The 13,060-nt window shown below is 44.4% G+C and overlaps 1 protein-coding gene across 1 annotated transcript in view; it reads left to right on the top strand.

Annotated features, from left to right (window-relative positions):
- Window positions 1–13,060, top strand: part of LOC135897476 (E3 ubiquitin-protein ligase RNFT2) — a 43,853-nt gene that overhangs the window by 10,387 nt on the left and 20,406 nt on the right. Inside the window, exons 4-5 of the mRNA XM_065426100.2 lie at window positions 1,466–1,744; window positions 4,255–4,331. Coding sequence (XP_065282172.1) covers window positions 1,466–1,744; window positions 4,255–4,331 — 356 coding nt within the window. The remainder of the gene's footprint in view (window positions 1–1,465; window positions 1,745–4,254; window positions 4,332–13,060) is intronic.

Consider the following 13,060-nt stretch of genomic DNA (forward strand, 5'->3'; position numbering starts at 1 on the left):
AGTGTGGAAAGGGGCAACTGTCACGGGACGCAGTACGTATTCCTTAATTATACACGCGTACACCCGCCATCTTCTGTCACAGTACGAGCACCGATATGCCTAATAAGTGTACTTGCCGGCCTTCAGAACTTTTTCGGGTGTGCCTGTGGCGATTTGAAGCCTTAAGGGCTGTAAAAGACGTGCATTCATTTTTGGGACGTTTTGTTGACCCCCTTAGGGAATCCGAAAAATTTGGACGCTGACTGCACAACTGTCCACAAGGATGCTTCAAATAGTCCGTGTGGCCAATGTGCAGCCTAACGAGAACAAGAAGACAAAGGACCTGTGCATCGAGAAATGAATGGGGAAGGAAGCACACCGCCGATATTTTGAGGGAGCTTGCACTCTAAAAGCAGTGTTGGCTGACACGGAGATGCAGGTGTCCTTCATCCAAGTAAAAAAAAAAATCTTTAAAGCAGTGAAACACTACACTGAGGTGTTGTGCGCAGGCTGAGTATGTCAGGACAGTTGAGGTTGACTTATCAGCTGTTGCGAGAGAATCTCACTTCTGATAAAGTTTGGTCCTCATACCAGTTAGCTTGCTATTACTTGATAGAAATAGCTCGTTAGAAAATATTCTGTATGCATCTTTTTTTATTCGTAGTTGAAAATGTTCGACCCAGTATTTCCTTTCAAAGATATTTTATTCGCTGTGCATTTTACTAACCCCTCCCTTCTGTTTTCTGAATAAAATAAACACTACCCCTTACTATTCAAACTGGATTAAGTTTTTTTTTTTAACATGCTTACTAGGGAGTGACACCATTGGGCGACATGATGTAGGGAGACCGTCTTGACATAAAACAAAGTTCTGTGTCACTCAGGAAATATTGCAAAGGCACCCAGGAAAAACCTGGAAAATTCTGGGAATTCGGAAATGTCAACTTGGTAGACAGCCTGGTACTGGTGAGATAAATGTTAATTATAGGTGGAGAGGTTAGCCAAGCAAAAGCCTTGACGTGGTACTTCAGGTGAAGTATATAATGAGATCAAAGGACGAAAGAAAAGAACGAAAAAATTCCCACGCATTCACTCGTGCACAATCTCTGAAACGGGCAGCATTTTGCACCATAGAAAGAAAAAGTGGAAAGTGAATGTTTTTGGCACCATCAATGAACAGATTAATCAAATGAACCTCAATGCAATGAACACACATATAACAAAGTAAATCTATAATTTGGTTGGCCACACTTCAACTTGTTGAGCATTCTCCTGTGACTGCAGCCGAATTTCGTTTATATATATATATAGAATTTTGAATTTCGAGTATACATTTATGATAAAGATTCAGTATATAACGGAGACACTTTTGTGATGGATGGGACTTCATTATAGTGAGGTTTATAAGATTCTAATATTTGTATGTGAATAGACACTTTTGAAGGAGTGTTTCTTAAAAAAGAATATTTTTTTTTTCTTTCCCAAGTTCAAGTAAATGCAGGTGCGGGCTCGTCATATGTGATCAACATGGAGCCAGAGGCCTCGCCAACACCTCCGTTGCCCAACACTCGCAGCTTGTCCGATGTGGTCGGCGGGGCAGTGTCCGCAGCGCAGCAGACCGGCCCAAACAATGCCGAAACGGGGACGGGCACAGATGATAACGTGACCGCCACACCTGAAGTTCGGGCCTTTCTCATGCTGGTGGACAAGTACGTCACCTTCGTGCTGATCCTGCTCCTCAAGCTTGCGTTCGACCATCGTGTGGGTAAGTCACTTCGTGTGAGAGCTTAAAGTCACTTAAAACAGAAACACCAAAATAATTTTGACTGATGGTCAATTTTTTTTTTTCCTATTTATATGTCTGTTAGATATGCAGTAATTGGCGGATTATTAAAAGAAAAAATGAGCGTCTAACACCGGTGCCGACATGTCAGCATGACATCAGGGTTTTCAAAGCATTTTTACTGAAAAGTATTCGTATGAAAAATTGAGCAGGATGCTGTATAGCATTTGAAGCTTTGCTCACTGCTATACATTAGTTCAGTAGTTAAGGTCATGGTGCCACAAGGTTGTTGAATAAGGGGGCAGGTCTGAAAAACCACTCAGCAAGTGTAAACAAGTTCGTCTTTGGCTTCTCGTGGCCATGAGCTGTATTATGATAATGCAACTCGCTCACCATAACCAAAACAATCATTTGTACATTTTTAAATTTATACAGTCGAACCCACTCATAACAATCCCAGATATGACAATCTGTTGGTTATAAAGACCGCGCTTCAGTGCATTTATGATTTTTCGGCCTTCCTTATGGAAACTGCTTCCAGATATAACGGAAGTTTTTTAAATCGCCACACTGCTACAACAAACGCTTCGAACCCGCTCACGGTAAAAGGAGGGCACGCACGAAGTGCCAAAGCACGGAAGCACAACCAAACTGGGCGCATGCTAGCATGCGCTCAGCTCTAGTCCAACTGCGACAATGATACGGCCTTCGAGATCAGTGAGCGAGCAACCGCCTCCCATGGATTTCGGAAGCCGCAAAGAAGGTAACGCGTTTTCGAGGCATGCCTTCAGAGCGAGGCGTCGCATGCAGCATAAACAGTATGGTGCGGGGCTTGCACCACCGCGTGCGCCGGTGCAATATAGGATGCCACAGACACCACTCTCGCTTTTGCACAGTTGTTCATGCGGCACCATGCGCATCACACCTGTTTCGGCTATTTGGAACGGCCGTCTGTATCTTCCGATAACGGGAACAGCGGCTCCTCAGGCGTTCCTGTCGACAAGGCCAGAGTTGGCGACAACGCTGCACCATGCACTCCCGCCACTGGCGCTGCACAAAAGTTGTGAAGGGTCGGCAGTTACTACGCTGTTATCAGGAGATCACAATTCGGCGGTGCTTCGTTTAAGCGTTGCCGATTGCTGATAACTGCTCGCAGTGGCCTTTTACCTTTTGAAGATAGCATTTTTTCTTTCGCGCGAACCGACCTGGGTAAAGTAATTTTAGAGCTTTTGTGTGACTGATACACAGTTGTAATGCCATGACCATGATGTGGGAGACCATCGCAGAATGGTGGCATGTCATGGTAGCTTACACAAAAGTTTTCTATTCCGGCCAACTAGAACACATCGCTCTCATGTGCAGAATGCAGTCATGTCCTGCTAGTAGTAAAGTACATCACGAGCTCTCGAATAAAAAAACGCCGGCTGCGCTTACAGTTTCGAAGTGATAGGTGATCAAACCTGGCGCCATTCTGTAAGATCGAGCTACCCACCGCCGCATTTTGTTGTTTAGATGGGTGTTCCTAATCGAAGTTTGCAGCTAGGTGCGGGAACGCACCGGGAACAAAAGTCACACTGAAAAATCTGGCTTTCAGACCAAAGTGCTGCTGTATTGTAACTGCTGATGCCAGCTTCCGTGGGGTTAATTTTTGAGCATTTCGAAGGGCGAGTCTATAATAACTAACTACTAATATAATGACTGCTTTTTGCGGAACATTTGAGTTCATTATAAACGGGTTCGACTGTGTTCATTTGTTTGAGATGCATCAAAAACTCCGAATACTAAATTATAAGCTGGTGTGAGGATAGAATAGCGTGATATTCCATTCAATATCTGAAGACGTCAAACATTTGTATATGCTTACTTGAAGCCCACGAAATACTAGCCAGCGCCAGACAAGCCTAAATGATTTAATGTAATGCTCATTTTTAAACGCCTAGGTAGGTTTTGGCGCCTAGGGCAGATGTATGCGTCATGGCATCGGGATACACTGGCGCGCTCCGCTCTTGCAAGTGCAGCCACGAGAAATTCGCCCAGCACGCTTGTTTGTTTCCTAGTCAATATCATCGTCGTACATAGCCTTATTGCGTTGTAATGTTGGCAAATTTTACTCTGTGTCATAACGTCGCAAGAATGCCGATGACATCAGGTGCGGCATCACAAGACCAGTTTTTAGTATCGAGACAGAGTACTGTATGTTTTACAACCTTTGTGCTCGCTGAATGTCATTCTTTCACCTGTGGGGAAAGTGTGGTACCGATTCCGCAACTTCGGCAATATGTGTCTGTACTCATTAGCAATGCAGTAGCACCGATTCTCTTAGCATATTTGTCGGCTAATATTTTAGTTTAGGTTGTGTGGAAGTAGTGCAGTTGGGCAGATCATGTAGTGGGCAGAGCTGATAACCGGCAGTTGTCAGGATCTTGACTAACTCGCGCATACAATTGTTTTTGCAAGGCGCTGAGTAGTTGATGTCCTTTTTGGTTTTGCAGGCATGCTAGCAATCTTGGGTCTCTTCATCACATTTTGCCATGCCAACTCTGTTATCAAGCGCGAGGTCAGCAAACAGGTGAGTGTTCACAGCATGTGATGTGCTTTTGCATGTATCACATTTCTTTTGATTATTAGGTGGTCACAGCTGCAAGGTGAGGGTGGCAGCTCTGCAAGTGACCAGGTCGGCCTGTATTTCACCCATTGTCATGCCATGACCATGTCCAGGTGCATGGTTGGCGATTGCTCCAAACCTGCACGTCCCCTGTCAAGATCGGCTTATAGCCGACCGCTCTCTGCTAAACAAATGGACCACAGTTTTTTTTTTATTTATCATTTTCACTGGCCATTCAATTCCTTGCTTCTTGGCAGCACTCATTGACGCTGACATTAGAGTGGAGCTGGCACCGTTTGAAGCCACCTGATGGTTCAGTGACAAAAAATTCGTAATGAAAAACAACAAAATCTGGGAAAATGTAGCTGCTTATCTTGTTAATGGGGTACTGATGGGATATTCTTGACTATTAATTTCTTGCATTAAATGAAGGTTCTAGACATCTAAACCGTAGAAAGAAAAACTGTGAAAAATCTCACAATGGCATTAATAATTCAATACAATAGCTTTTCTACAGCCACTTTCAGTTTCGATCCCAGGAGGACATTGTGTCACGGCACAGTATGTGGGAGCAGGACACTGCAAGTTTTTGACACTCGCTCCAGCTCACTCGGTCATCAGCCATGCTGTTACATCGGCCCTCGTAACAACTAGCAGCATAGCAGACAACCGAGCTAGTCAGAGCAAGTGTCAAAACGTTTCAGTGTCTTGCTCCTGCTTGACCACATACTGTGTCATGACGTCGCGACGCTGTATCAATCTGGGAAACGAAACCAAGAGTGGCTGTTTAAAAGCTATTATATTAAATTACAGGGCTCTGAGGTTCATCACTACTTTTTTAAGAGTTTCCAGTTCTAGGACCATCACTCAAAGCAAAAAAAATTTTGAGTAGTCCAAATTGTCATGTCAGTACCTCTCTAACCCCTTTGAGGGTAAATTATTGTCACCAAATGTGACCCCCCAGGGTCGAATTTATTTTAGAGTGACCATAAGCTCGCAAAAAAAAAAAAACATTTCCCGTAGGTAGTCATGCATAGTTCATTTATGAATGCAGATGGGCTTCCATAAATACTTACAATAAAAATAAGAAGTAGATACATTGAAGTAGATATAATTCTGATTCAGTAATTGGCGTCCCAGCGTAACCCAGCCTCCAGTCGTGTGTGAACTTTCTGAGATCCTGGGGCAGGTGAACCGGACCCACACTAAGCCCTATGGGGAATCCACTTTCGGACCTCACTGGTATCGCTTTATTATTTCAGATTAAGTACAGCTTCTTGTTACCTTAGCATGTGAGAACCGTCATGCAGAAGTGATCGTTAACATTACTAGCATGCAATAAGGCTTGCCAATGTGCCTAACATCTTTTAATATACACTCATTACAATGATTTGCAACATGCAATTTCTATGTTATTACGGTCGAATTAATGACACGGCTGCTCACATAACAATGAGCAGCCTATACATTCAAATCTTGATATTACGAATCACGCGGGACTGCCGAAAATCGTTCGTTATTTTGAAATATTATTGTAATAAAAGACTTGCGGTTAGAAGCCAGTGGACAAGCCTAGGAATGAAAATGACGTACTTTGGCAGTAGACGCGTGTGCAGGCAAGCATACTCTCAAATAAAAATGTCTCACTCACTTCAAAGCTGCTTTAGTTGAAGAAATTAGCGATTTTCTTCTGGCGCAGCAGCACACACGACCGATTAGGAATGCGTCTACATCTTCCGCTTTGCACAATACCTCATCGGGTATGTCATTGCAACGAGCGATGAAAGTGTGGACTTTGTTCATGTACGCTAAAACATCAATGTTTGACACAATCTCATCTTCTGTGTTAAGTGACCCGCAGTTGTCGTCCTTCGTGTCGTCATCGTCACTGGAGACGTCGCGAACGCAGTGAATAATCTCTTCGGTTGTCAGGTCCGCCGCCGTTAGTGCTGCGCTGTCGCTGTCCACGTAGTCGTTGAAGGAAGAGATAGCAAGCGGCAGTTTCGCAACCTCGGTCCACAAGTCTCCTGGGTTGTCGTCGGTCACCTCCCGGCCATCTTCAAGCTCCACTGGCGCTTTGACAAGCCCTGCTTTTTGCCAGCAGTTGCTAATGGTGTACGCCTTCAAGTTCCACCAAGCTCCTGTGAGCATTTCTGTGAGCATTCTTCATCCTGACTAGTTTCCGTAGCCAACCTCTTCCAGGTGTTATTGGTGACAAGTGAAGAGACGACACTTACTGCCTACACTTTAGTGTCGTCGTTGATGGCTTCGTTTTCCGGGATGGGTCCGGTTGTTGCACGTGACAGCATGTCGGCGAGAAGCAGTTGCTTCCCTGGTGCGAACTGAAGTCTTACGTCACAGCGAAGAAGGCGCAGGAAAAACCGCAGCAACCTCAGAGGCATGTCTCCAATGGCCTTCTGTGAGATGGCGATCAGGGGTGGTGATCAGTTTCAATAAATGGCCGAGCATAGACAGAATGGTTATACTTCTCGCAGCCATATGCGACTGCCATCGCCTCCTTTTCAATTTGCGAGTAACGCTGTTCGCACTCTGCAAGTGCCCGCGTGGCATACGTGACCGACTTCCATGTGTCCTGGTGGCACTGCAATAGCACTGTGCCGATTCCGTTTTGCGATGCATCACATGACACCTTTGTTGCTTCTGCTCGATCGAGCACAGCTAGTAAAGGCTCTCTACTTAAACTTTCGCAGAGCTGCCTCCACTCTTCAGCGTGATTAGGCGTCCATTCAAACGCAGTATTCTGCTTTATAAGATTTCTGATGAGTGTTGTCCTTTGGGCCAGTGACGGCATAAACTTGCTGAAATAATTCACAGTTTCTAGCAGCCTCTGTACAGCGAGCTTGTCGGTCGGCGATGAAATTTGTACCATTGATCTTGTCAGTGACGGGCTTGGTTTGATGCCTCCTGGTCAGTGACGTCACCAAGAAACTCGATTTTGCCGACACCGTTGTCACGTAGAACCATTGCATGGCATCGTCACGTAGAACCATTCCATAGACCCTTTCCACGCACCCTGTTCCTGTGCACAAGTGGCGAAAGTTCAGTGCGACTTCCTCAGAACTGTTTTGAGATATTGCGTGTATGCGTGACACAAGTCCAAGATTTTCGCTAGCCTGTATAAGCCCAGGATGGCCTGATGCCCCTTGGACACCACAAAGAAGTCGAGGACGGCGCAACAGTCACCTAGAGCTAATTGTGTACGAATGACAACATCATGCTTGATAATCCCTCCGCCATAGGAACGTAACACCCCACTGCTTGGTTTCAGGGGCGGCTTGGCGTGAATTTTACGGTAGCATCAGAAAGGTAGTAGATTTGCTTGCGCTCCTGTGTCGACCTCAAATTCAAGTGGTACATTCTTGATTTGGGCGACAACTGTCCAGTCATGTTGGCTCGCTGCGCAGCTTGACACGTCCAGAATGTCAAAGTTATCTTCACCGCCCTGAAGTTCGCTCATATCGGCAAATTGTCTGCAGCAGATAGCAAAATGGTTAGGGCATTGACATTAGCGGCATGTTTTCCCGAATGCAGGACACCTTTGTGGTGGGTGCATGTGTGTGCACTTTGGACACTTGTAATGTCTGGGCAACTCACTTTGTTTACTTGGGTGATCCTTATGCATCGTGTGAATGTGGCTTTCCTCCCATGCCCAAACTTTTTGTTGCACTGCTGCCGCTTCAGCTGCTTTGGCAATCTGCTCAGCCTTCAGTAAATTCAGCGTAGTTTCCCGCAGCAACCTTTCCCAAAGTTTCTCATTGTTAGTTCCATAAACAATTTGGTCTCTTATCAATGCGTCCATTTGGGAGCCAAAGTCGCATGCTCATGCCTGGTTCTTTGTCTCGCAAAAAAGGTTCGAAAAGCTCACCAGGGGCCTGGACTCGCACGCAGAAAACGTAGCGCTCATGGACTTCGTTCTGCTGTGCCGCACAATATGCATCGAACTTCGCAATGACAGTGGCGAAGTTATTCCTGCTCTCGTCTTCGCCAAAGCTGAACGTGTTGAAGATCTTGATGGCTTCCTCGCCTGCAACGCGCTCAGCAGAAGTGCTGTCTTGCATGATTCCGTTCGAGGCTTGTCGGTTTGCTGTTCTGATGCGGCGAGAAAAAATTCAAACCTTTGCTTGAATGCCTGCCAGTTCTTGGCAATTTCACCAGCCGAGCTCAGCGGGCCTGGTGGATTCAGGAAGTCCATGGGGCTAGTGTTGTAGTACAATCTTTGGTTCACCAAGACTGGACGTCGGCATTAATCCCCTTCTGACACCATGTATTGTGTGGTGCCGCAGGCGAGGCATGACCAGAGGCTCCAAGCAAGGGGAGCGGAAAGCGTCCCCGTTTATTCAACAGCCGTGTATATATACTGAGCGGGAGAGGGTGTGTTCCCTCACCACCATGTGTAATGTGCGATACAGATATTGGTCACGTCACACGTGCCGTAGATGCGAAGCCGGCGCTACGCCAGATACGATGCATAGATACGATACAACATAGGGTAATGGGTATTACATATGGTAATGATGTTCCTTCGTTATAAAGGGGAAACTAAACTATGTGCGTTATTCGGAAATATGCACTGTATTGAAATTCTTAGTTATGAAATATTCTTACATTGAAAATATAGGCAATGTGGCAGGGTTGTTTAAAATATTCTTAAATTTGAGAAATTCGTTAATGTGGGGTTCGTAGTAATGAGATTTGACTGTAGGTAGTGTCAACTTGTGTATGTGTTCTAAGGTAAAATACCTCGCTTAATATGATGCTCCCATACTGCTTTATAGGCTATAACAATAACATCTAGAAACTGGGTGTGTGTGCCGAAAGAAGGAAGAACACAAAATCCCCAGGTAAAAAAGAAATGCAAGCTACATTGTCACACCTGCGTCTCTGCCGTGCACCACGCACAGCATGCCTTTACAGCTATTTCACAATTCGTGCAACGCTCTGCATTACTTAGATGTCGACTACAGTTAAGTCTGCCAGATCTTTTAGTGACTATGGATCGTATGTTTTCCTGGTTAGAATGTTTCTTCTTGCATTTTCTCTAAAACATATGGATGAGGTTCTACTGTATAAGTATTACTAAAAGAAGTTTGATTGAAAGTGTTAATCTGTGTCAATAGCTTATATTTGTAGGTATGTAAACTTCACAGAGAACTTGAGAAAAAGTATTGATTGCTTTTGAAAAGCATTTGTAACCTTTAATTTTGTAATATCAAGAGAACTAACATAGTAACCCATAATTAAGCCCTCATTTTTCTCCAAATCTCAGACACTTGCTATATGGGCAGTTTGCTTAAACAGGGGCTCAATGCGAGCTAGCTGGAAATACATCCCGTATTTACTCCAATCTAAGCTGGCCCCGATTCTAAGCCGACCCCCGAATGTCCGAAGCTAGAAAAAAAATTTAGAAACTTACCTCGAGTGTGGGCCGAACAATAAAATTGAGGACAGCGTTAACAGAATGATAACAGCATTTATTTAATATGAACATGCCGAGCTCACGCTACATTGTCACCACCGTTAGCCTTACGCTTGCGGGTGCGCGCAAGCTCCCGTCCGCGCGCTCATGCATATGCGGACAATGCGGCATCGCACATGTCGAAACGCAGCACGATCTCAGTGAACAGCTCCTCTCTGTTATCACACACTTATCTTCCTTGTCGCTGTCATCTCATTGATGCTGAAGTCGCGCATGGCTTACTGTGCCTCTGCGGCTAGCACAACTTTTCGTTTGAAAATGGCACTATAGTGTGCCATTATGATAATGCCATGCCGCACGCCGATACCATAGAACCAGCTACGATACGGCAGAGGTCGGAGCGACAACATCGTTCATGCACTTCAGTTGGCTACTGGCCCGGCTAGTAGCGGCTGCGATACTGACTTTTTTAGATGGTGCCAGCTATGGACCATATTTATCATTTTCGGTTACAAACAGGTGCATATTTTTTAAATATCCCCTAAAATCTATGCCGACCCTAGAGTTTTGTATATTATTATTTGGAAAAAACTATCGGCCTAGATTCAAATAAATACGGTAGTTACAAGCACTATTCATCCCTTCATGCATAGAGTTTCATACAATAATTACTAGAGAGAACCCTGGTGCTAGTGTCTATGGGAGCTGCAATAAGAAGGGTTGTACCAGCATGGGAATTATGGGAAGTACATGGATTTGCCTAAACTTCGTCCTTACAGCTTCAGACAGCTTTGTGAGTTTGTAAAGGATCATTTTCAACAATGTACTGCGTTATAAATAATTAAGCATCGTCAAAATCGTCCGACAGCAGGATTCAAACACAGGAACTCTAGAACAGAAGCCTAATATTGAAACCATCAAGTCATGGACAGATGTATCGACAAGTGAATGCAACGCCCTTATGAATTTATCGCGGTCATGCCACTGCCTTGAGATGCTTGGCGCATTTCGATTTGGCCACCTGGACAAGCTTAATCGTTGCAATTGTGCGTGTTCGCGGCGCTTTCTGCACTCCGAAGAGTATATATTGCGCCGGAATTTATAACGCTAAGATTTATATAGCGTAATATACAAAGCCACAAAAACGTCTGAATCCACAAGCATGAAGCTCGGACAAATCCATGTACTTCCCATCATTCCCATGGTGGTACAATGACTGCAGCGCCAGAGTTCCCTCTAGTAGTTATTTTATGAAACTCTATGCCTTTGTGTACCCTATTTTGTCTCTATAGTCATGTAACATCTTTGCAATGCTATAAAATTATTCAGGGTGTACTTAGAAATAGTGTTGGCAACTAGTAGTTCACTACTTCTTATTTCTGAAATTATGGTAAAAAAAACACAAGGGTATGTAGAATTGCTAGATGGTAAACAACAAATATGGGGTTTTATATGCCAAAAACTACGGTCTGATGATAAGGCACGCTGTAGTAAGGGACACTGGAAATTCGTCTCACCTAGGCTTCTTTAACGTGCAATTACATCTAAATACACTGATGTTTTCGCATTTCACCTCCATTAAATGCGGCCGCCGTGGCCAGGATCCTCTCTCGCGGCCTCGTACTCAATAGCCCAACACTACAGCTGCTAAACAACCATGGAGGTTTTGCTGGATGGTGAATACCATGCTTTGTGGCAAGTGTTGGTTTTGTTTGTTTTTGTAGAAGCAGCAGTTATCAAAGAAGATGTAGGGAACTATTTTTATATCAGTAGGTAACCATCTTATCATAGCATATGTATGTATCGGTGGAGGTGAAAAAAATTCCCAGAACAGTGCATTAAAAACGAATAGATTTTTTTTTAGCAATGTGAATCATATTCATGGCTACAGTCATCACAGTTTGACTGATATGCGTACTAATAGTTACCTGACTAATCAAAGCTTGCTTCTGAATGTCTTAGTCACCTGAATGGATTTTTCACGGTCATGGACTTACCCAAAAGTTTGTCGGTTGTGAATCCTCGCCTGGCTACCTGTCCACATATTGAGACATCAGTGCAAATTTTGAGATTTCTGTCCCCAAAATGCATGTGGCAAAACATACATCAACATTACATGTAACGTCTTGAAAAGCTTTATGAATGCACTTCGTGATGGAACTGCCGGGAGTGTTCAATGTGCTTGTGGTTTATTTTGGAGATTAATGTCTTGAAATCATTAATAAGGCATGTTGGGTGGTCTTTTTGTATGTTACTGAAAAAAATGCATATACTATGTGTGGTGTGAGCAAGATCAATGATGTCGAGGAAGTGCACCTGTTCTTGTAATCTTCATCATCATTCTTTGTATTGCTTCCACCACAGTGTGTAGCTTCGAGGTTACAAATTCAAGGCACCACTAAAGAGGAACACTAAATCAGTTTCAAGCAATAAAGTAGCCTTTTTTTAATCTATTTTCTTTGAAGGGGCTCTGTACCACCCCTCGGACTTGGTGAAATAACATAGTCCGCAGGTAGCATACGTTGCTGTGAATGTCTCAGCTAAGTTTTGCTGACATATGCAGTGCACGGAGCTTGCAAGCGGATTGCAAAGTCACTTTTCTCTCAAACTCTCTCTCTTCAACAGAAGGCCCTGTCCTCATTCTCTTCTAGACGCTTTATTTTGTCACCAGACGCTTTATTTCGTAATTGCTGTGGACGGCTGCTATTGGCTAATAGCTGACATCAAGCTGCGGTCGACTACGTGGCGTAGATAGTGCGGCCACCGCGGGGTGCCACCACGAGTCCACTGGCTAAGCGCATTACTGTTCACTGAAAAGAACTGCGTTTTGCTTATTTTTGGCACGTTGTAGGCACGAAAGGTGGAAGTCGTGGCATGTGCGTTAACACCCAGAATTAAATTAGCGCTGTGCGGCACGGTGGCATTTAGAAGGGGGAGCATTGTGGGCACGCCCCACTGCGCTGTAGCCTTCGCAGATCAAGGCATTAAAGAAGGAACGAGAGCACAGCAAAGGCTGTGTTTGATTACCAATAACTCCACTTCTGCTGAATGCACAGAAGTACTTCTTGCGGCAAGGTATTTCTGAAATAGCCTATTTTCACTTCAAGTTCCTTTCTCCACTTCGATAAAAAGTGCCTCAGGGCCCCTTTAATTTCACTGTGATAGGTTGATTGCTAGAACAGACGAAGGTCAAAGTTCCATTTTTTTTAATTTTTCACTGAAACTTCAGTGCTGGTACGTCAGTGTGACGTCACAG

Source organism: Dermacentor albipictus, chromosome 2 (genome assembly GCF_038994185.2).
Source record: "Dermacentor albipictus isolate Rhodes 1998 colony chromosome 2, USDA_Dalb.pri_finalv2, whole genome shotgun sequence".
In the NCBI taxonomy this organism is placed as follows: domain Eukaryota; kingdom Metazoa; phylum Arthropoda; class Arachnida; order Ixodida; family Ixodidae; genus Dermacentor; species Dermacentor albipictus.